The 20,852-nt window shown below is 37.7% G+C and overlaps 1 protein-coding gene across 9 annotated transcripts in view; it reads left to right on the forward strand.

Annotated features, from left to right (window-relative positions):
- Window positions 1-8,137, forward strand: part of ABCC9 (ATP binding cassette subfamily C member 9) — a 148,627-nt gene extending 140,490 nt beyond the window's left edge. For 5 of the 9 annotated variants that reach the window (XM_030841322.2, XM_060306184.2, XM_070046451.1 and 2 more), the window contains 2 exons: window positions 694-756; window positions 5,407-8,137. In XM_030841322.2, the coding sequence (XP_030697182.1) occupies window positions 694-756; window positions 5,407-5,544 (201 nt within the window). In that variant the 3' untranslated portion in view covers window positions 5,545-8,137. Of the gene's footprint in view, window positions 1-693; window positions 757-1,466; window positions 1,627-5,406 lie in introns of all 9 variants that reach the window. The other 4 variants (XM_060306182.1, XM_060306186.1, XM_060306187.1 and 1 more) reach the window with 2 other exon arrangements.
- Window positions 8,138-20,852: the final 12,715 nt, after the last annotated feature.

The raw sequence follows: 20,852 nt of genomic DNA on the forward strand, positions 1-20,852 counted from the left end.
GTATTAATTACTAAGTTCTTACAATATTGTGGCTTATTGTAAGGATAGTACTGCCTCAGTAAAGATGAGAGAGAGAGAAAGAGGGAGAATAAGAATGAATTAATTGGTAATAAACCATGTGATTGGAAGAAATAGCTCCTTCACTTTAAGACGTAGGTAATCGAACTTTTTTTCTGGGATAGAGGTAGAATCCTTACCCAGGACATCTTTTAAAATATAATGATAACAATGGTTTGTGGTGGGAGTAAAAATAGTTCCTGCCTGGAATGTACTTTTATGGATCAAAATCCAAATTTTTAGCATGTACTTTATTTTTTCCTTTTCTGACACAAAACTTAACACTATTTTAGGGTTTTATTAGTTTTGAATACATCCTTTTTATGGCATAACTCAAGTGAACATTTCCACACCCATTTGGTTTCATTTTCCTCATTCAGTTTCCTGGCAATAAATCTATCAGTCATTCCTAGTTGATAAGCTGAGTTTTATTTGCATTTTGAAGACACTACAGAAGCCAGCCAGAGCTTGCTGCTGGGCACTGCTCCCTGTTAGGCCTTCTGCAGAAGACTTAGCAGTGAGAGTTCTCGGAAGAGATTGGGCATGTTGAAGCCTTGTTCTTAGGGACGCAATATCAATATTATGGCAAGAGAAAGTAGTCCAGAGAAAACTCAGACTCTATTTATTTTTTGGCAGGAAAACATTTTGCAGAAAGTGGTAATGACAGCTTTTGCAGACCGCACCGTTGTTACAATAGCTGTAAGTATGGGCGACAGAGTTGATTTACTGCTCTTTGGTTTTTCTTCCAAGATTCAATATTCTTTATTTTTGAGCAATTAAAATATGTTGAATCATGTATTTCTCTGCTAATATTTCTGTATCTGTACAAAAAAAAGAAACAACAACAAAAAAAGAACAGCTATGGTTTGAAAGCCTTTACACTGTTTTTTTCCAAGCCGTCTGCCCTACCTTCCTCTGCTAGTTTACAATGAAAGAACATTCTCAGTCTCGGGATTCCAGCAGGTCGTGGCCTGTACTTTTTCACCAGATACAGATGGCAGTTCATATGGGATTATTCTTTCTTTTAATAATCGAATTGTCTGATGATCAGTTTCAGAAGCAAAATTCACTGGTTTGACTCCCTAGTCTGCTACTATTTGCACTTAACTTCTATGTTCCTATTTACTTAGCTGTTTGCAAAGAGACAATGAGACAGCTGTTCTGCCTTGCCAGGGCCTTCGTCCTCAAGAGAAGATAATCAAATTGAAAAAAATGCTTAAATCTTTGTAATGCCCATTATAGCTTACTTCAAAGAGGCCATGGTTTTGTCTCTTCCTCTTTGCAGATGGATGGATTCTTATTGACATTTAGGCTTACATTTAACAGAACTACTTTTTAAATGAACTGCTTAGACATTTTCCCCTCTTGCTGATTCTTTTCTCTTCTTTCCCTTTTTCTTTTCTCTCCAGCACCGTGTCTCTTCAATCTTGGATGCAGGCATTGTTTTAGTCTTATCTGAGGGTATATTAGTGGAGTGTGATACTGTTCCCAACTTGCTCGCTGTCAAGAATGGCCTCTTTACCACTTTGGTGATGACCAACAAGTAGACATCCTGAGCTACTCTGCCAAGTAGGCCATTCTCTGGTAGTTATCTTAGCAACCTCCCCCCAGTAAGGCCCAGCGAAGGCAGAGATTAGAGGGGAGGGAGGTGTTGAGGGAACCAACTACAGGGTATTATTATACAAATCAGTTCAACCGGGGTGCCGCCGTGCTCAATACAAATGAGGCACTTGAATGTTTTCAAATGTACACGTGCACGAGAGAGAGAGTCGGGAAACCTGGACCCAGATTTATCTCTATCTTAAGGAACACTTTCGCTCTTCCTTGAGGATGTTCTGTAAGCGTCCTTAAAGTACCGTACACGTGATGCTCCTTACCTGTCCTGAAGAATGCATCGTTTAACTTAATAATTACTTAAGTTTAACAGTTGAGTCATAGGAGTTATGTATGGAGTGCTTGCTTGCGCTTCCAGTTTTGTGAATGATGCATGGGAGAAAGGGTACCCTTTGAAGTGCAGCTTTTTCAGGGTGGCTGGAAATGATTCCCCATCAGGGCCCACCTTCTGTAAACTGGGCCTAAGTAAAAAGAAATCCACTTTCTCTCACTTTCCCAGTGAACTCTGTGATTCTTTCTGCCCTGGAGTCGCTTGATTAACTCATTCACACTAAAGTGTGAATGACTTAATGGGTGAGAGAATTGGCTAACTTGAAAAATGTTTCTATAACATTTCCCAGAATTTCCTCACTGAAGAGATGGGGAGGAAGACCTTCCTGCTCCCCTGAAAAAGGCAGGTTAAAAGGGGAAAAACAGACCTTTGTTTACTCAAAGAACTAGTTTTCTTTACTCTGCATGAAGCATGGTATTGTTGGGTGTTCCCGTTTAGTCAACACCTGAAAGATACTTGAGCATAATTTGTATTTTTTCAACAAAAAAATATGTTCTCTTACCTGATTTCTGTTCTCCTACATTCACTGTTACTTTTCTGTGTACTTGACTATCTTTTACCCATTCTTCCTTTCAAGACCACCAGTGTGGAGGTGGCCACCAGGATACCTAGAGTTCTCTCCCCTGGACACACAGAAAGCTGTAGAGGAGAACAGATTACTGTGGGATCAACTCTTTTTACCAGGCTTATAGGAAGGAGAACTCCACGAATTTGTGGTAGACCCCTTGTACAGCAACCCTCAGCTCTGTTAAGAGTAACTATTTTTCCTTCCCTGATAAAAGTTGTTCTGTTACTTTTGGTAACTGCCGCTGAAAATTGTAGAATAACTTTTAAGATAACTTTCTCAGGCTTCGAAAAAGCAGCGCTCATACCCCAAAATAGTGCATGGCATTTTTTTAAGGAAGGTGATCTATTCTTCGCTCTTGATGAAATTAATTTCTCTGGAGCATTTTGAAAATTTCATCATTGCTATGACAATTGATACCGTACTTCGTCAAGTGAAAAATACTTTGGAGTAATAGAATAAACACTTGATATATTTATTTCTATAGGCCACGTGTTTCAATATTTTTAAAAGTAAACATTATTTTAGAATATCAAGGCAATGTTTATAATATTCTGTTTATGGATTTAGAAGCCAGGTTTTTTTTTAGTATCTATGATATGGTTATTGAAGAACTAATTTTTTTGAAGGGAATGCATAGCAGCTATTAAATAGCTCATTATGTTTATTTTTTTTCTAAATGTATCGGGATGCAAGTGGCTCTGGTCCATTCTCAAAGATAGGTAAACATTATCCTTCAAAGTGTGATAATTCCTAAATATATACCATTCATTACCTGTATTTAGTGAATGATGTAGGTTTGTCTATGGATGTTGAAAATAGTGGTGAATGTTCTAAGCAGTCATCTTTATCACATTCCATATTCATGTTGCTTTTCCCCTCTAGTTGTGAGTGCCAGCCAGGATTGCTCGCTTTTCTGAAAGCATGAGCATTGAGACTACCCCATCTGCATGGCTCAGGGCAAGTGATAAGCCTTTGCTTCTGGGGACGGCTTTAGGCTGGACTTTGGATTGTTAGGAGAAGACACTTTGGAAGACTGTGTACCAGCTAGAGAGATGATATGTCTAGGTTCGGCAGTCCCATCTTCATACTGATGTTTTGACCTGTTCAGTCCAGGTCCAATATGATGGGCCCTGGCCACCTGTGGCTCTGAGCACTTGAAATGTGGCTGGTCCTATTGAGAGGTGTCGTAAGTGTGAAATACGTACTGGATTTCAAAGACTTAATACTAATAAAAGAAAGTAAAAGATCTCATTAATAATTTTTATATTGGTTACATGTTGAAATAACATTTGGGCTATATTGGTAAAATACATTACTAAAATAAATTCCACCTGTTTATTTGTGCTTGTAAAATGTGGCTCCTAAGAGATTTAAAATTACATGTGCCTCACATTTGTGACTCACATTATATTTCCGTGGGACAGCACTTATCTTAGCAAGAGTAGTGAAAAGGTCCACGGCAAAGACTTTTCCCTTGTAAATCCTAACGATAAAAAAATTATAGCAGCTGACATTTATTATTTGCTCATATGTATCAGACAAAGTCCTGAATTTTTTTCTACATGGATTATCTCATTTGATCCTCACCACCGTTCTCCAAGGCAGGTACTATGACGACCACCATTTCACTGATGTGAAACGTGAAGCATACAAAAGTTGTTTGTTGCTCGAGGTTGCACAACCAAAACATGAGTCCATTCTAACTTCAGAGCCTTCATTCTTTTTTTTTTTTTTTTTTTTTTGCGGTACGTGGGCCTCTCGCTGTTGTGGCTTCTCCCGTTGCGGAGCACAGGCTCCGGACGCGCAGGCTCAGCGGCCATGGCTCACGGGCCCAACCGCTCCGCAGCATGTGGGATCTTCCCGGACCGGGGCACGAACCCGTGTCCCCTGCATCGGCAGGCGGACTCTCAACCACTGCGCCACCAGGGAAGCCCCAGAGCCTGCATTCTTAACCATGATGCTAAGAATGACAGGTGAACAATCCTCTAAGTACCAGATCCTCCCAACAAAATGGTGGAAATAGCTCACACTTTGAAGTTAATAAGTCTGGTATGGTTGCTGGTTCCGCTACTTATTATCTGTGTGATACGCTTTTGCTTTACCTCTATGAACCCCAGCGTTCTCGCCTATAAAGTGGAGAGAGATAACACCCACATTCGAGGAATGTTCTGATGATTAACAAGTATTTGTGTGGAGAACCTAATGTATGATATATGCTCAGTAGGTGGTAGCTTTTATAATGATGAATTACTAACACCAAAGCTTCTCTCCAGATGGTACCATGTGGGAAGAGAGAATGAATGAGTGGCAGTGATCTCTAAAGGCAAAGAGACAGCATGCCTACCTAAAGTCCTGGATAATTCATTTTAACACTGCATGCCAGAATGGACTTCCCCTCATGGTCTTACTAGAATTGAACCACCTTCCAGAGTTCTTCAAATTGTGTGTCAGCCCACGGAATTATTGACTCTACTCAAGGGATAATTTTAGTGTAGATTAAACTGTAACCCAACTGGTTCACGATGACTCTTCTTATTTAATTACTTAACAAACACTTGTTAGCCTACTCACGTTTCCATGAAAATGATGAAACTACTATATTAGCTACACCCAATTTAATACAGCCTATATAAGACCATACTGGCTGGTGTTTAAAAGTATGTAAATCAATCATACTTTAAATAAGAAAGAAAAAGAGGGGCTGCGCTTCTTGCACCTCCTGGCTTCCCAAGATAAAGAAATGTCCTTGAATAATCAGGGAAATATGCATGTTCCCTTGCTTTGGCTGGTGTCCTGAAATTTATGACGAATACATTTATTCTTTTTTCACTCACAGCATCGGGTTCACACTATTCTGACGGCAGACCTAGTTATTGTGATGAAGCGAGGAAATATTTTAGAATATGACACTCCAGAAAGCCTCTTGGCCCAGGAAGATGGAGTATTTGCTTCTTTTGTTCGCGCAGACATGTGAAGGAATGTCTTAAAACCATACGTGTATTTAAAATAATGCTGTCATAACGTACTTAAAGGATCATCAGCTTGGCCTTTGGAAAGTGGCATCTTAAACTTTTATATGCTTTTGTGAAGCTTACTTGTTACGTTGTGGAATTTTGTAGTTAGTAACCATATCACTTTACCAGTGAATATTGTGTTTTCTATGTTGACATTTATTCTTCCTGGTTTTTTGTTTTGTTTTGCTTTCCAAGCTATTACTGCTTAATATGTTTATTACTGATGCTTTTTTCTAAAGATTCAGCCACATCACCTTTAAGAATAACAGGTTGTATTAAAACATGTACTTTAAGTGGTAAATCAACTGCTATGTTTAAGTCTGGTAAATATCTCTCAGGCATAGAAGTTATAATGAGTGTTCAGTATTATTGTACTCTGATTTATAAGAATATATTTTCCTTTTTGTTGGTGTCTCCAGATGTTATTGGAAGAAAATAAGAGGTAGACAGCTTTTCTACTCAGTTAGAAAGTGAAACACTCAAATTCATTATCTGGGGTCTGAGAATATTTTCCGTATTCATTAACATTAGTAATCCTGATGCTTCTTTTAGCAGTCTCTTTTTTTCATCTAAATTGTTTCCTGTCAGCAAGAAGTCATCACATTTATAATAATGCTGTAAAGCCAAAACCTGCACTAGAAAGATCATGAAAAGAGTTTGAAAATTTGACAAATTATACCCAAGGTTCCATTTTTCCCTGTCTAGTAAGAGGAGAGTTCTTAAGATATCAGGCATATTGTGCCCTTTCCAGACTGAAGTTCAAAGAGTAATTAGGCTCAACCTTTCAGTGGCAGGTCAGCTACAGCTTTTTATGGTTTATTTAATCATTAGATGTGATTATGATCCTCAAGCCCTAAAATTCCACATTATTCAAGATTAGGGAGCATAGGCACGTGGCCTTATTTTCACAGGATATATGTATACATACATACATACATACATAGACATCTGTAGGTGTACATATATATGTAAAACAAGTATCTATTTCTAGGTGGAAGAGTGTACTTCTTTTAGACATTTATGCCCAATGGTGTCACACATGTATACATTTGCTCCTGCTCTGATTTTAATGTACATGTGAAAAGTGTATCAAAAATGTTATTCTAATTTTAATGTGCATGTTCACAGTGCATTAAAATGTATGACATATTAGTATTATGCTTGCTTAAATGTAAATTAATAGATTCAAAAAATATTAAAAGTTACCTTCACTGTCATGCTAGCAGCCAAAGCTTTCTACTGCAATTCTGTACCTGTTTGTATACATATCATTGATTTTCATGTGAGGATCCATGGGCATTGTAAGATTGTGAAGAATTATGATTGACGAAAAAAGAGAATATATGCTCCGTCCCTATAGTTCTGTGTTCAATTTATTGTATTGTGTATTCATGCTTGCCTGATGTTTACCTAAAATAAGTTTCACGAGGATGGACAAAAATGTTCTATGTTATTTAGCTCAAATTGTCACCTTTTGTTGTATATATAAAACTTCATTGGGAGAAAAATCCTGTTATTGTTTCCTAAAAGCTAAACAGAACAGAATCAGTAACTATTGATTTGATCTTGAAAATATTTTCCAAACATTCCACCAATCTCCTCTAAGTATTTCTGGCATTCAGATACTTTGTAAGGCTGAATTTACATGATGCTTGTTACCAAGTTATACCTCAATCTCACAGAGAAACTGAGATTTATCCACTGACGTAATCCCTCACAATATTTGTAAATTCTACTGCTATCCAGGCAACGTCAGTAGAAGCATATCTAATAACACTAAACAGAAAGTCACGTTTACCATTTTTACACCCAAGTGGTCACTGGTTTCCTCATAACTTTTAGTCACTTGAGTGTTTGTTTACAAAACTAAATTGAAAAGTCAAGGATAATTTTTTAAATTGTTTAATCATTTATTGTGTTATATGTATGATCTATTGAATATAGAAATGACTCATCCTGAAATAATATTTTACTAAATAAGTATATATATATAGAAGACGACCAGCCTTTACCTAATCAAATTTCACATTCACAAATGTTACACTTAATTAACCAAATCGATTTTACCAATTTTAATTCCTTAATATTTGTTAAAAGCAGTAAATACATAAATCTTTATGTGAAAATAGATTATTGATATTGTTGAGAGAGAAAAAATACTTCTCTTAAAGGATTGTGCATCCTCGACTTTTATGCTACTCCCCACAATCAATATAAAAGTCAACTTCGCTCTAGACTAGAGAAGAGAAGACCCTCCTAAGTAACTGATACTTGAGGTCTGGGACCAAGTCTCGTTTGTCTTTGTACCCTTGCCATATGATACAAGTGCCTGGACCACAGCAGGCCCTAATAAGTATCGTTGATTGATCCACTGATTAATTTCACCATGTGCCTATAACTCTTCACTTTCTGTGTTGTGTTTACTGTGAAAGTATATTGCTTTGGTATTATATAATAAATTACTCTTTTTGTTTGCTTAATTAAAAAGGATGATTATTCTTTCACTTATAATACCATTGGGGATCAATCACGACTGATCAATAGATGTAAATTAACACAAGTGGACAAGACAGTACCTGATCGTGCTTTGACAATTTTGTTTCACATTTGCCACAGTCATGCACTTTATTAGCTTTATGTATAGGCTCTAGGGAAGTTTCCATCAAGTGGAACAACTATATCAATAAGTTTTGTTACGTCTCTAATTAAATAGCTGGATGTCTGGACTGTTCCCCAAGGTTTATTGATCAGTTCTTATGATTGCCTTCCAATATATCTTTCATGACATTTTGTACTACATTCTTTGGAGTTCTGTGACTTATACTACTATAATAATTCCCTTATTAATCCATTATCCAAAGTTAAATGCAATCTTCTAATCTTAGCCTTTTAGAACAAGAAACAGTAGCCAAGAGGCTGTATCCTGTAACTTGTTTAATTTTTTCTTTAGTAACTATACACCATTTACAAGATTTGCTCAAGCATAAGTAAGATTCACGTAGCCCAAACTCTCCAGTGAAAGGGCTTATATCTGTATTTCTAGCAAATGCTTTCGATGAGATTCATAATTAGCCAAGTTTGGGAATCGCTGATCTACCTCAGTCACCACGCTCATTTCTTTTTATTGTGCATAACATGGAGCTATAACACGCTGGAGGTGATTTCCACATGCTTCCTACCTTTGCTGCCATTAACCTATCCTGGATTGCCAAAACAAGTGTCTCGGTGTCATTGAATGAACTGCCTTAGTTCCGTCATAAAGGAAACAGTGAAATGAACTGAATCTTAGCTGAGAATATATAAACAAGGGCTCTGAACGTGATTTTCTTTTGTGGTTTAATCAGCAATATGTGATCTAAGGGGTTTTAAAAAGATGTAAAGCTTTTTTTACCCACATGTGAATTCCCTGTTGAATCATTTGCACGTTATTCTGCTGAGTTTGAAGTCATATTTCCAAAATGTTTATAGTGTGTAAATGTGATCATTGTGGGTAGGTTTCACTAACGATATTTCACAATATGGAAGGAAGACAAATTACCTGTGATGATTACTCCCCTTGCCACCTTCACATTTTTCCCGTAGGTATCATCATCGCTGACATATGAAAGCTGATATAGTCATTCTACATATCTACTACATGGTATTTAAATTATTTCTTTTTCTAGGGACTATAGCTAATTTCCCTTGTCATTCACACTGTGGTCACCAGTGCCCTATTTCTAAATTGACAAAGATCAAGGGAGCCATACCTGGCTAAATAAGTTAATTGGCTCAAAGAAGAAAGCCTGTGATCTTAGTGCCACCAACCATCAGAGACCATCTCCAAATGTATACTGCATCTTAATGGCAAAGAGCTTTGTTTTCAGACAATTATTTTTTTATCACTTAATCTGCCCTTCGCGTAAGTAACTTGTTCATATAACAGCAACACTGGCCAATGCTGCTTCATTTCCATTTTTCTCTTAGGGCTACGGTATGTGCTATTTATACACGTTATCAGTTTTTATTAAGTGAGAGACTGTTGACCTTTAATATTATCAGGGCTAAGTGGATTTAGGCCAACTCTTCCATATCTAAGTATTTGCACTTTGACTCATAGTAGTTGGAACTTTGTTCCAACACTAGTTAAGAGCAATTTAAAAAATTCCTAATCTCTTTCTTTCAGAGACCCAAAATGTTCATGAATCCTTTGAAAGTAGGCATAAACAGAATCCTCCAGTGAAGTTTACTCTTAACCCTCTTTCACAGGTTACAATCTATCTCCCAACCTCTCAATATGCATGGCCCCCCCCACATACATATCCTAGATAGAGTCACTTCTATCTTAACTTGCTGCCCTAAGGAAGTGCATAGTTGCTATGAATTTTTACAGCACACATTAACACAATGCATAGATAAGTCAAATACAAGTGCTTAGAATGGATGGCAGAAAGAGATGCTTATAATCATAATATTCTTAGTGTTTCTTCCAGACAGAAAAAATCACCTTAGGAAGAAATTTCACTTCTTGATACATCATAAAATGTATTTCCACACTTGGTCTTAGCCAGAAGGCTGAGAAGTGCTAATAAAATGTATTTCCAGTGATAGGAAGTTCAACCCACCTTTTCTACCAGTTTTTAAGATAACAGTAGCAACACATTGCTGGGTTATGGTGGGCAGGTTCTTTTTAGTTCAACAAAGGGATGATAATAATTGTTATGGGGACTTCCCTGGTGGTCCAGTGGTTAAGACTCTGGGCTTCCACTGCAGGGGACATGAGTTCGATCCCTGGTCAGGGAAGTAAGATCCTGCATGCCATGTGGTACAGTCAAAAATTTTTTTAAATAAGTAAATTAATTAACAATACTAATAATAATTGTCATGAAAGCTAGTAACCAGACATTTTTGAAAGATGGTTGTCTCCCTACTAAGAAAGTTTGCATGAAAATAAACTTTGGTTACTTCGTCTTGATTGATAATTTGTTGAGTATCTGCTAAGTGTCACCTTTGAGTAACAGAGTGTGATTCAGGGAGGTTATTTGCCAGAGTAGTACAAAGCTTTCTAGTATATTAAAATTAGTATAAAATCTTCTGAAATAACTATCTTTATTGTATTTATTTTACAGATGAGAAAACAGAGGCTAGGATTTAAATGAATTACCCCAAAATCATGGATTTAATCATTGATCTCTGTCCGACTCCAGAGATGGCACTGTTTTTTTGTTTGTTTTTGGTTTTTTTGGGGTTTTTTTGCGGTACGCGGGCCTCTCACTGTTGTGGCCTCTCCCGTTGCGGAGCACAGGCTCCGGACGCACAGGCTCAGCGGCCATGGCTCACGGGCTCAGCCGCTCCGCGGCATGTGGGATCTTCCCAGACCGGGGCACGACCCCGTGTCCCCTGCATCGGCAGGCGGACTCTCAACCACTGCACCACCAGGCAAACCCCAGAGATGGCACTTTTAAACACCAGAGAATGGAAGTAGAAAGATGGGGGTGGTATCGAATGGAGATTTGTGCATTGGAATCTAGGAAATGCAGAATTATTGGGTGTCAGGAAGAGTGAGGACTGGGCCAGTTCTAAAGACCGTCCACTCTCTGATCCTGTCTCTCTGTCTCAAGCTTCTCAGCTTCCTCTTCCCTTCTGAGCTGCCATTTCCATCCCTCTGTCCACTCCTTCCTCATCTTGTGTGTGGCCTTTCTGACCATTCCTATCTTAGATGAAATCTTGGAGCCCCTGGGCCCACAACTCACTATCTTCACTTCTCAGATTGTCTGTTTCCAAGTACCCAGCAAGGAATCTACTTTGTCCAGCTGATCTTTTGATCTTATGTGTGACTGGACAAATTTGCATCACTTCACTTTGGGTCAAGAATCAATCTCTGGCCTAAAAAGCTGTGGCCAGAAGGTCTGAGCCAATTGGAAGTCATGTCTTCTGCTGAGGTGAATTTCACACAGTCTGGAGAGTGACCTGAAAGCAAGAATACAAACCCCACTCTCAACCAGTAGTTCCAGGAAAAGAGCGATGAAACTGGGCTGGCTACTGATTATTTTCAGAAGAAAAAGGAAAATTGGAAGGAGGGAGAACCATTCTTCAATCACATGAGCACTCAAGTGAGGTAGTTGACTAAACTCTCGTGCATTCTTCACATGTTCGCATACCCTACCTTTGCTCCAGAGAGAAGCAAAGTCCAAAGAAGGATATAATTTTCTTTTAAAATAAGAAAACAAGACAAAATCTCCTGCCATAAGTAACTTCCAAATATTGACTTTTTAAGCCCAAGTTTTATTTCCCTGTGGCAATGACTGCATAACACACAGCCTGTGAGACATTTCCTCACAGCCACCCATTCAAAATGAGCAGTGACACTCACCTAGAACTGCACCATCCTTCTCATTTCAGGATCCCCAGCACATATGACAATCACAAGCATACTTTAGATAGAAGCACCCATTTCTCCCAGTGATCTATCACTTCCATTTCTAAGTGCCAAGCACTTGGCCCAGACACTGAATTCACTGTGTCCTTGGCAAACAGGAAAGAGAAAGTGGCAGAAGGCAGGTTTGGGGGTGAGACAATTTCACCTGAAAATAGGAGCTTCTTTTCTTTGTTCCCACCTGACAACTTCCAGCATATATTAAATGCAGTAAAATATTATATTGGAAACGCAAGGCATCTAGGCTTTTGGCCAAAAACGTAGGGAAAAAATTAGCAAGCCTAGTATTTCATGGGAAATTCTTGGCTTAAATAATATTTTAATAAAGCTTAGCTACATGTGCCAATAAAACATAGAGATGACAGAATGATTTATGATTTAAATATCATATAATCGCTGAAGTGTCTAGTACCATCTCATATCAAACAACATAAGAGAAGCAAATTCCCGGGGGCACAGAAGAAAGGAGCAATGTGAAATCAATGCAGATATCAGTAGAGTGCATACTGCATAAACCATCTCATTAAAAATTTGATGAAAGGATAATAATAGCTAACGTATCTTGAGAAGATATGATATGAGCCTTAGAAGTATACTCTCATTTAATCTTGACAAAAGCTTTATAAGGTAAGCATTATTATCCCCATTTTAGAATTGAGGTACAGATTGGCTAATTTGCCAAAGGGTTAGTGGAAATGAGATGCAAACTCAGGCAACCTGATTTCCAGGCTCATACTCATAGCCATGTGCTATACTAATGATTAAATTAATCATTTAACTTTTCTTGGGAATAAATTATTTATATTATATATATATTATTATAGATCATATATATTATATATGATCTATAATAACAAAGAATTATGTCAGTCTACATAGAATATATTGAAAAAGAAACCGGACCAGGAATTAGAAGACCTGGATTCTAGTTTCGATTCTATCACATATCGAATGTATGGCCTTGGACTTATCATTGAAAGCCTGAGTTTCCATCTCCTCATTTGCAAAAAGGAAAACAAGATGGCATGATAACAACCACCTGCTGGCCTCATCGAGTTTTTGTGAATCTTTTAAATTAAATGATGGTGAAAGAATTTTATGATTTGAAAAGCACATTCTGGTATGAAATATCAGCATTGAGAACCCACTACATATACCACATCTTAATAGTACTATAGGGATTTTTTAAGTCAGAAAATAAGCTTTTCCCTTTTTAAAAAACTTGATATGATTCTAACTTTACAATGGTGAGATGATATATTCAAGCTGAAATATATAGAAATATATATAGAAATATATAGAAATGGCTCCAGAATATTGATATCCTTGGGGTTCTGGAAAGGGCAAATGCAAAAGCAGTCTTCTGGGGTACAACCTACCTGTCCTGGGGAGGACATAAAAAATTAAGTGAACTCACACTCAAAATTAAAACCACCAGGATGGGAATCAAGAGACACAACAAATAGGGATATTAGCACAAGAATGAGAAATAATAAAACAATCTATAAGAGATGTAAAAATATGGATGTTTGCCAAAAAGGATGTGAAAACGTGCTCAATATCATTCTTCATCAGGAATGCAAATTTAAAATTAAAAAAGAAACAAACAGCTACCTACCCACTGAAATGACTAAAACCACAAAGACTAACAATACCAAGTGTTGGTGAAGGCGGGACTCTCACACATTGTTGGAGAGAGTGTAAATGGCACAACCAGTGTCAAAAACTGGCTGTTTCTACTAAGGCTAAATCTGTGCCTTCACCAGGACTCAACATTTCCACTCCTGGGCACCTGTCCAAGAGAAATGAGTGCTGATGTCCACAGAAAGACCTGTACAGAAATGCTAAGAGCAGCTCAATGCATAAGAGTGAAAAAACCAAAAAAAAACCAGCCCAAATGCCCAACAGTGGGAAGATGGATAAATAATGGTGGCTTATCCACTCAAGGAAATACTGTTCCTGGTATATGAAACAACATAGCCAAAGCTCACCAATATTGTATTGAGTGAAAGAGGGCAGATACCAAAGAATGTCATGAAAAACGTAGGGGTGAAACAGGAATAAAGACACAGACTTACTAGAGAATGGACTTGAGGCTATGGGGAGGGGGAAGGGTAAACGGTGACAAAGCGATAAAGAGGCATGGACATATATACACTACCAAACGTAAGGTAGATAGCTAGTGGGAAGCAGCCGCATAGCACAGGGGGATCAGCTCGGGGCTTTGTGACCGCCTGGAGGGGTGGGATAGGGAGGGTGGGAGGGAGGGAGACGCAAGCGGGAAGAGATATGGGAACATATGTATATATATATAACTGATTCATTTTGTTGTGAAGCTGAAACTAACATACCATTGTAAAGCAATTATACTCCAATAAAGATGTTTAAATAAAAAAAAAAAAAGAATATCTTTATACATGGTTCCATGTATACCAAGCTAAGCAACAAGCAAAACATGCCAATGATAAAATAAGCCATAACAGACTGAGCTCTGGTGGGGAGCAATTACAGTCTGGAAAGAGGCAGAAGGAAATCTTCTAGGGTGATAGACATGTTTTATGTCTTGATCTGTAATCTGCATGGCAGTTCCATAGTTGTTTACATGGGTTTTTTAAAAGGTAGGAAAAAGAAATTAATTTAAAGTAACCAAATAGAATGTCTAGAAAAGAAAAAAGCCATTAAAATTAAAAATTCAATGAACAGATTAAACAGCAATTAAGCTTAAATGATGAGAGACTTCTTCCATTGGAAACAGATCTAGAACGCACCTGGAATGCAACACAGAACAAGCTGATAGAAAATAAGAAGGACACTGAAATGTAGAAAACAAACTAGTTACCAGTGGGAAGAGGGAAGGGGGGAGGGGCAACATAGGGGCAGGGGATGAAGAGGTACAAATTATTATGTATAAAATAAGCTACAAGGATATATTGTACAACACAGGGAATATTGCAAATATTTTATAATAACTATAAATGAAGTATAATCTTTAAAAATTGTGAATCACTATATTATACACCTGTAACATATAATGTACAGCGAGTATGTTTCAAAAAAAAAAGAACACTGAAAAGATATGGAGGATAGGGACTTCCTTGGTGGTACAGTGATTAAGAATCCATCTGCCCAACCCTCAGAATGGGAGAAAATATTTGCAAACGAATCAACGGACAAAGGATTAATCTCCAAAATATATAAACAGCTCATGCAGCTCAATATTAAAAAAAAAAACCCAATCCAAAAATGGGCAGAAGACCTAAATAGACATTTCTCCAAAGAAGACATACAGATGGCCAAGAAGCACATGAAAAGCTGCTCAACATCACTAATCATTAGAGAAATGCAAATCAAAATTACAATGAGGTATCACCTCACACCAGTTAGAATGGGCATCGTCAGAAAATCTACAAACAACAAATGCTGGAGAGGGTGTGGAGAAAAGGGAACCCTCTTGCACTGTTGGTGGGAATGTAAATTGATACAGCCACTAGGGAGAACAGTATGGAGGTTCCTTAAAAAATTAAAAATAGAATTACCATATGATCCAGCAATCCCACTACTGTGCATATACCCAGAGAAAACCATAATTCAAGAAGACACATGCACCCCAAGGTTCATTGCAGCACTATTTACAATAGCCAGGTCATGGAAGCAACCTAAATGCCTGTTGACAGACAAATGGATAAAGAAGTTGTGGTACATATATACAATGGAATATTACTCAGCCATAAAAAGGAACGAAACTGTGTCATTTGTTGAGACGTGGATGGATCTAGAGACTGTCATACAGAGTGAAATAAATCAGAAAGAGAAAAACAAATATTATATATTAACGCATATATGTGGAACCTAGAAAAATGGTACAGATGAACCGGTTTGCAGGGCAGAAATTGAGACACAGATGTAGAGAACAAACATATGGACCCCAAGCGGGGAAAGCGGCGGGGGAATGGGGGTGGTAGTGTGATGAATTGGGAGATTGGGACTGACATGTATACACTGATGTGTATAAAATTGATGACTAATAACAACTTGCTGTATAAAAAAATAAATAAAATTTTTTTAAAAAAAGAAAGCAGGGATCAAAATCTAAAATCATAGATGCATGAAGAAACCCTCAAAGGATACGCAGACACTCACAATAGTGGTTGCCAGAAATAGGCGATAGTGGGAACTGGACAGATCAGCATCATGGAAGGGAGGTAGACCTCTCACTGAATAATTTTTTATATGTTCTAATATTTGATCAGTGTGACTATATGCTGTTTTTCATATAAGAGAGTATATGAAAAACAGCATATTTTGTTTATTAATAAGACAAAAATGCAACCTGGAAAAAAAAAAAAGAATCCGTCTGCCAATACAGGGGACATGAGTTCGAGCCCTGGTCCGGGAAGATCCCACATGCCGCAGAGCAAATAAGCCCGTGCACAGCAACTACTGAGCCTGCACTCTAGAGCCTGTGAGCCACAACTACTGAGCCTGCGTGCCACAAGTACTGAATCCCATGCGCCTAGAGCCCGTACTCTGCAACAAGAAAAGCCACCACAATGAGAAGCCCACGCACCGCAACGACAAGTAGCCCCCGCTCACTGCAACTAGAGAAAGCCTGTGTGCAGCAACGAAGACCTAATGCAGCCAAAAATAAATAAATAAATTTATTCTAAAAAAAAAGTTATGGAGGATAGATTTAGAAGGTCTGAAAGAGGGATCCCAGGGGGAAAAAAAGAGAATGAAGAGGATTCAAAGAGCCAGGAACTATTCCTAAAAAAATTTGGACTCAGATGATTTCAAAAAGTGGCTAATCCCTATTCTGTTTAAACTATTCCAGTCCATAGAGAAGGAATATGCATCAATTTTTTTACGAAGACTCATAACATTTACCCCAAATCAGGCAGAAACAAGACAGAAAGAATAATACAGACTAACTCACATACATATCTATGCAAAATCCTAAATAAATAGTAGGAAAGACAATCCAGCATTATATTAAAATAATAATTTATCACGACCAAGTGGAGTTTATCACAGGAATGTAAAAACAATTTGACTCTTTTTTTAACCTAGTAACATAATTCACCCTATTAACTGGCCAAGGAAGGGAAAAAAAGTCACTTTGGTATATGCTAAAAAGGTCTTTTATGTAATTCATCATCCATTATTGAATTTGAAAAGTAGAAAAAGCACACTACCTCAAAATGATAGCCATGTAAACTATATATTCTGGAAGCATTTTCTCAAAATCACTAAAAAGAAAACATGTCTGATATCACCATTATTATTTACTATTGATCTGAAAATACCAACAAATGCAGGCTAAGAAAAATATACACAAATTATAAATTAATTAAATACTAATTAAAGAAGTTACATTAAAGTTATAATTATTTTAGAAAATATTATGTTTTAATATTTAATTTAATATGTTTAATTATAATAAATTAATATGCTTAATTTATTAATATATTAATATTAATTTAATATTTAATTTAATATGTTTCATTGGCCTATGCTAAATCCTTTACACACTTACCTCATTTAATCTATACAACTCGAAGAGGTAGATGCTAGCGTCTCCATTGTACAGAAAAGGCAATTGAGGCTCAGAACGATTTAGTGTGTTGCTCAAAGCCACCAACCAAGGAAATGGCAGAACTGGTCATTGATCTCACATCCTTCTGACTCTAAAACTATGTGAACTTAAACAAAAGGTATATTTCATGCATCTTCCACAATTCCTCAATTTCAAAAAAAAGACTCAATTGCATAATAAATTTCTGTAGATTTATAGAGAGGAGATCATTTCATTACCCCATTTATTCTGACAATAAATGAGGTAATTTGACATTTTAGATTAGCAACAAATATCAAATATTTAATTCTAATTTGAACCTGTTTAGAAAAATGGTCTTGTAAAAACTTTTCTGGCACAGGTAATTTTTACCTAAAGGAAAATTCAGGTCATTTAACAGCAGAAAAAAAAATCCTGGCAAATGATCATTGGAGCCAATAGTCTAAATATCACTTTAAAATTTTCAACCTCTATAATCCCTCTGCAGCAGGCATTTTTGAAAGGTGGCAATAAGGAGTCACCTTACTGAGAAAGTTCTGGAAAATCTCAGGTTTCTCCTACCAAGCACTGCATGTGTCACTGATTTTTCAAAACATAGTGATATGAAAGCTTAGCAATGGATCAAGACATTGTTGGGAATAGCTGTTTCCCCAAGAGCTTCAGAAAAGCCTATAGCAAGATAGATCCCAGGATCCTGCAAACTTGCCTTTCTTCTGCACAGAATATCAAGGCATAATTTCAAGGTCTGGAAAAACAAATAGTGACAGCCACTGTTATTCATCTCCTCTTGGACGAGACCCTACCAGCTTTATTTAGTACTAGCATTTTGTACACTAACAGCAGAAAATAATTACCGCGGGTACTCTCTACTTGATTGAAGGAACCACTTTTCTCTTGGAGAAACTATTACAGTAAACCAGACATGTTGATTTCCTGGGTCTCTATTTTATTACCAGTATCTTGGCTGGCTCCCTTTCAGTCCTCTGTCTTGATTAAATTCAGGAGTTGAGGAGATGCCAGTACAAGTACTGGACAGTTAGGATTCTGAAGGTTGGTGAGGTCTCAAAAATAATACTTAAGTCTATAAAATGATATTATCATGTATTTTCTTTTCTTAGTCTTAGATTAAGAAAGATAGTTAAATAATAGTTAAAGGAATCTGGGGGTCTATCCTTCCCCCCGTCCCACTGCCATACAGCTCTGAGGTCTTTCTGACCATCACTAAACCAAAACAAGCCTAATTTATTAATAAGAACTGACGGGCTTCCCTGGTGGCGCAGTGGTTGAGAACCCGCCTGCCGATGCAAGGCACACGGGTTCGTGCCCCGGTCCAGGAAGATCCCACATGCCGCGGAGCGGCTGGGCCCGTGAGCCATGGTCGCTGAGCCTGCGCGTCCGGAGCCTGTGCTCCGCAACGGGAGAGGCCACGACAGTGAGAGGCCCGCGTACCGCAAAAAAAAAAAATAAAAAAATAAGAACTGACGTTTTTAAGTACTTAGACCAGTCACTATCCTCATCACTTTATATGGATTGTGTCCTCTTGTTCTCATAATAATTCTATGAGTTTCTTAAACCTAAGTGAACAGCAGAATCTCCAGGGGAACTCTTAAATGTGCTTTATTAGAAGTGTTTATACCTTCTCATGAAAGATATTTTAATTTGGGGGCCAAAGATATTACATCTTATTCTATCCCTCCTCCATAAAAGCCTGGAGGAGCCTAAAATAATGTAACCGGGTGTTTCCCACATAGCTGGATCATGGATTAACAATCATCCCTTTGAGATATTATTCAGTGAAAAGAGTTTAGGATTAGGGGTCAGATGTTTTGAGTCTGTTGTAGCTGGCCACCTGCTAGGTATTGGTTTTACACATCATCGTGCTATACTCAAATTGACTGTTGTGTAAGATAAGGACAATAACCTAATTCTCACATAGCTGTTCCCAAATGAGTTCAATAGTTTTCATCACCTAGAATACGCAGACTCTGAATCTTTATTCATTGGGTGAATGGAGAGATGGATAGATCAGTGAATGCACTTCCCAGTTTTCCCATCTCATCTCCTGCTTTTCCTCATTTCCATCGGATACATGGATCTTGTTACTATTCTTCAAACACACCAAGCAAGCTTCTTCCCACCTCAGAGCCTTTGCTCCCAGGCTGCCTGAGCCCCTGGCTGATTCTTTTTTCAAATTTTACCTTCTTAAAGAGGCCTTTTCTGAACCCTATGTAAAATTGCCAATCGCTGGCCCCAGTTACTCTCAATCCTTATCCTGCTTTACTCTCTTTATAAGTTTCAAAACCATTGATAATTATAGAATATATTATTTGTCTACTTGTTCACTAACATCTTCCTCCCTAAGAATGCATTGGAGCAGGGCCTTGGTTTTGTTCACCTGGCTGTATATTAAAAGGTAGTGACTGTTATGAATGCCCCCTTCCTGACTCGCAGATCCACACCTGTGAGCTGGCAGAAGTTTGAGGCCTTAAGCATGCAAACTGGACGGAGATCTTTTTCATTGAAGGTTCTAATGGATATCCTTAAAGAAAGGGGGTACCTGATTTAAAGGAGACGGAGGCTCTTTTGCACATAAATAGATACGTATCTCAAAAAGAAATGTTCTCTGAACTCACTGGAACAGATAAGTACGAAGAGTTATATTGTCATTCCCATTTCATGATAACTCCAAAAAAGTGAGTTTATAACATGCTGTTTTGATTACTAGTTTATGTAACAGTTTTATTAAGCTGATTCCAAAGCAATATGTTCCAAGGTGGTTTATGTGAGGACACTAATAAAGCAGCATACCAAGCAAATAGACCAACTGTTATTTGGGCTGCTAACATGAACCGTTTCCATTGTCATTTTGAAGACTCTCCAAATTCTTAAGTCTAGTACAGCTCAGGAAAACCAAGAGCTCTAAATTCACAAGTCACGTCAAAGGCAAGGTCATCAAACGCTAGGACTTCACCCTTTGGTCTCAAGAGTACTTTCAAGGATGTCACTGATTTGTATTTGGTAATCAAAGCAGCAGACAAACAGGAAAATCGTCAGTCTTTCTCCACTTGTTTGAAGGCACCTGACAAACTTCTTTTCTTAGGAAAGTGAGAAATGCAGAGACTTCTTTATCTGCAAATGAAATGCGCGTAGGGTCTAAAAGGAATCTAACAGATATTTACTTATAAGTGAATAGATATCCTTGAATTGCTTCCCAATTACTGCATAAATTTCTCCGGGATGTAACATGAGCAGACAGATTCTTACAGGATTCCTGAAGAGTC

The sequence above is a fragment of the Globicephala melas genome, chromosome 10 (assembly GCF_963455315.2).
Source record: "Globicephala melas chromosome 10, mGloMel1.2, whole genome shotgun sequence".
NCBI classification, from domain to species: domain Eukaryota; kingdom Metazoa; phylum Chordata; class Mammalia; order Artiodactyla; family Delphinidae; genus Globicephala; species Globicephala melas.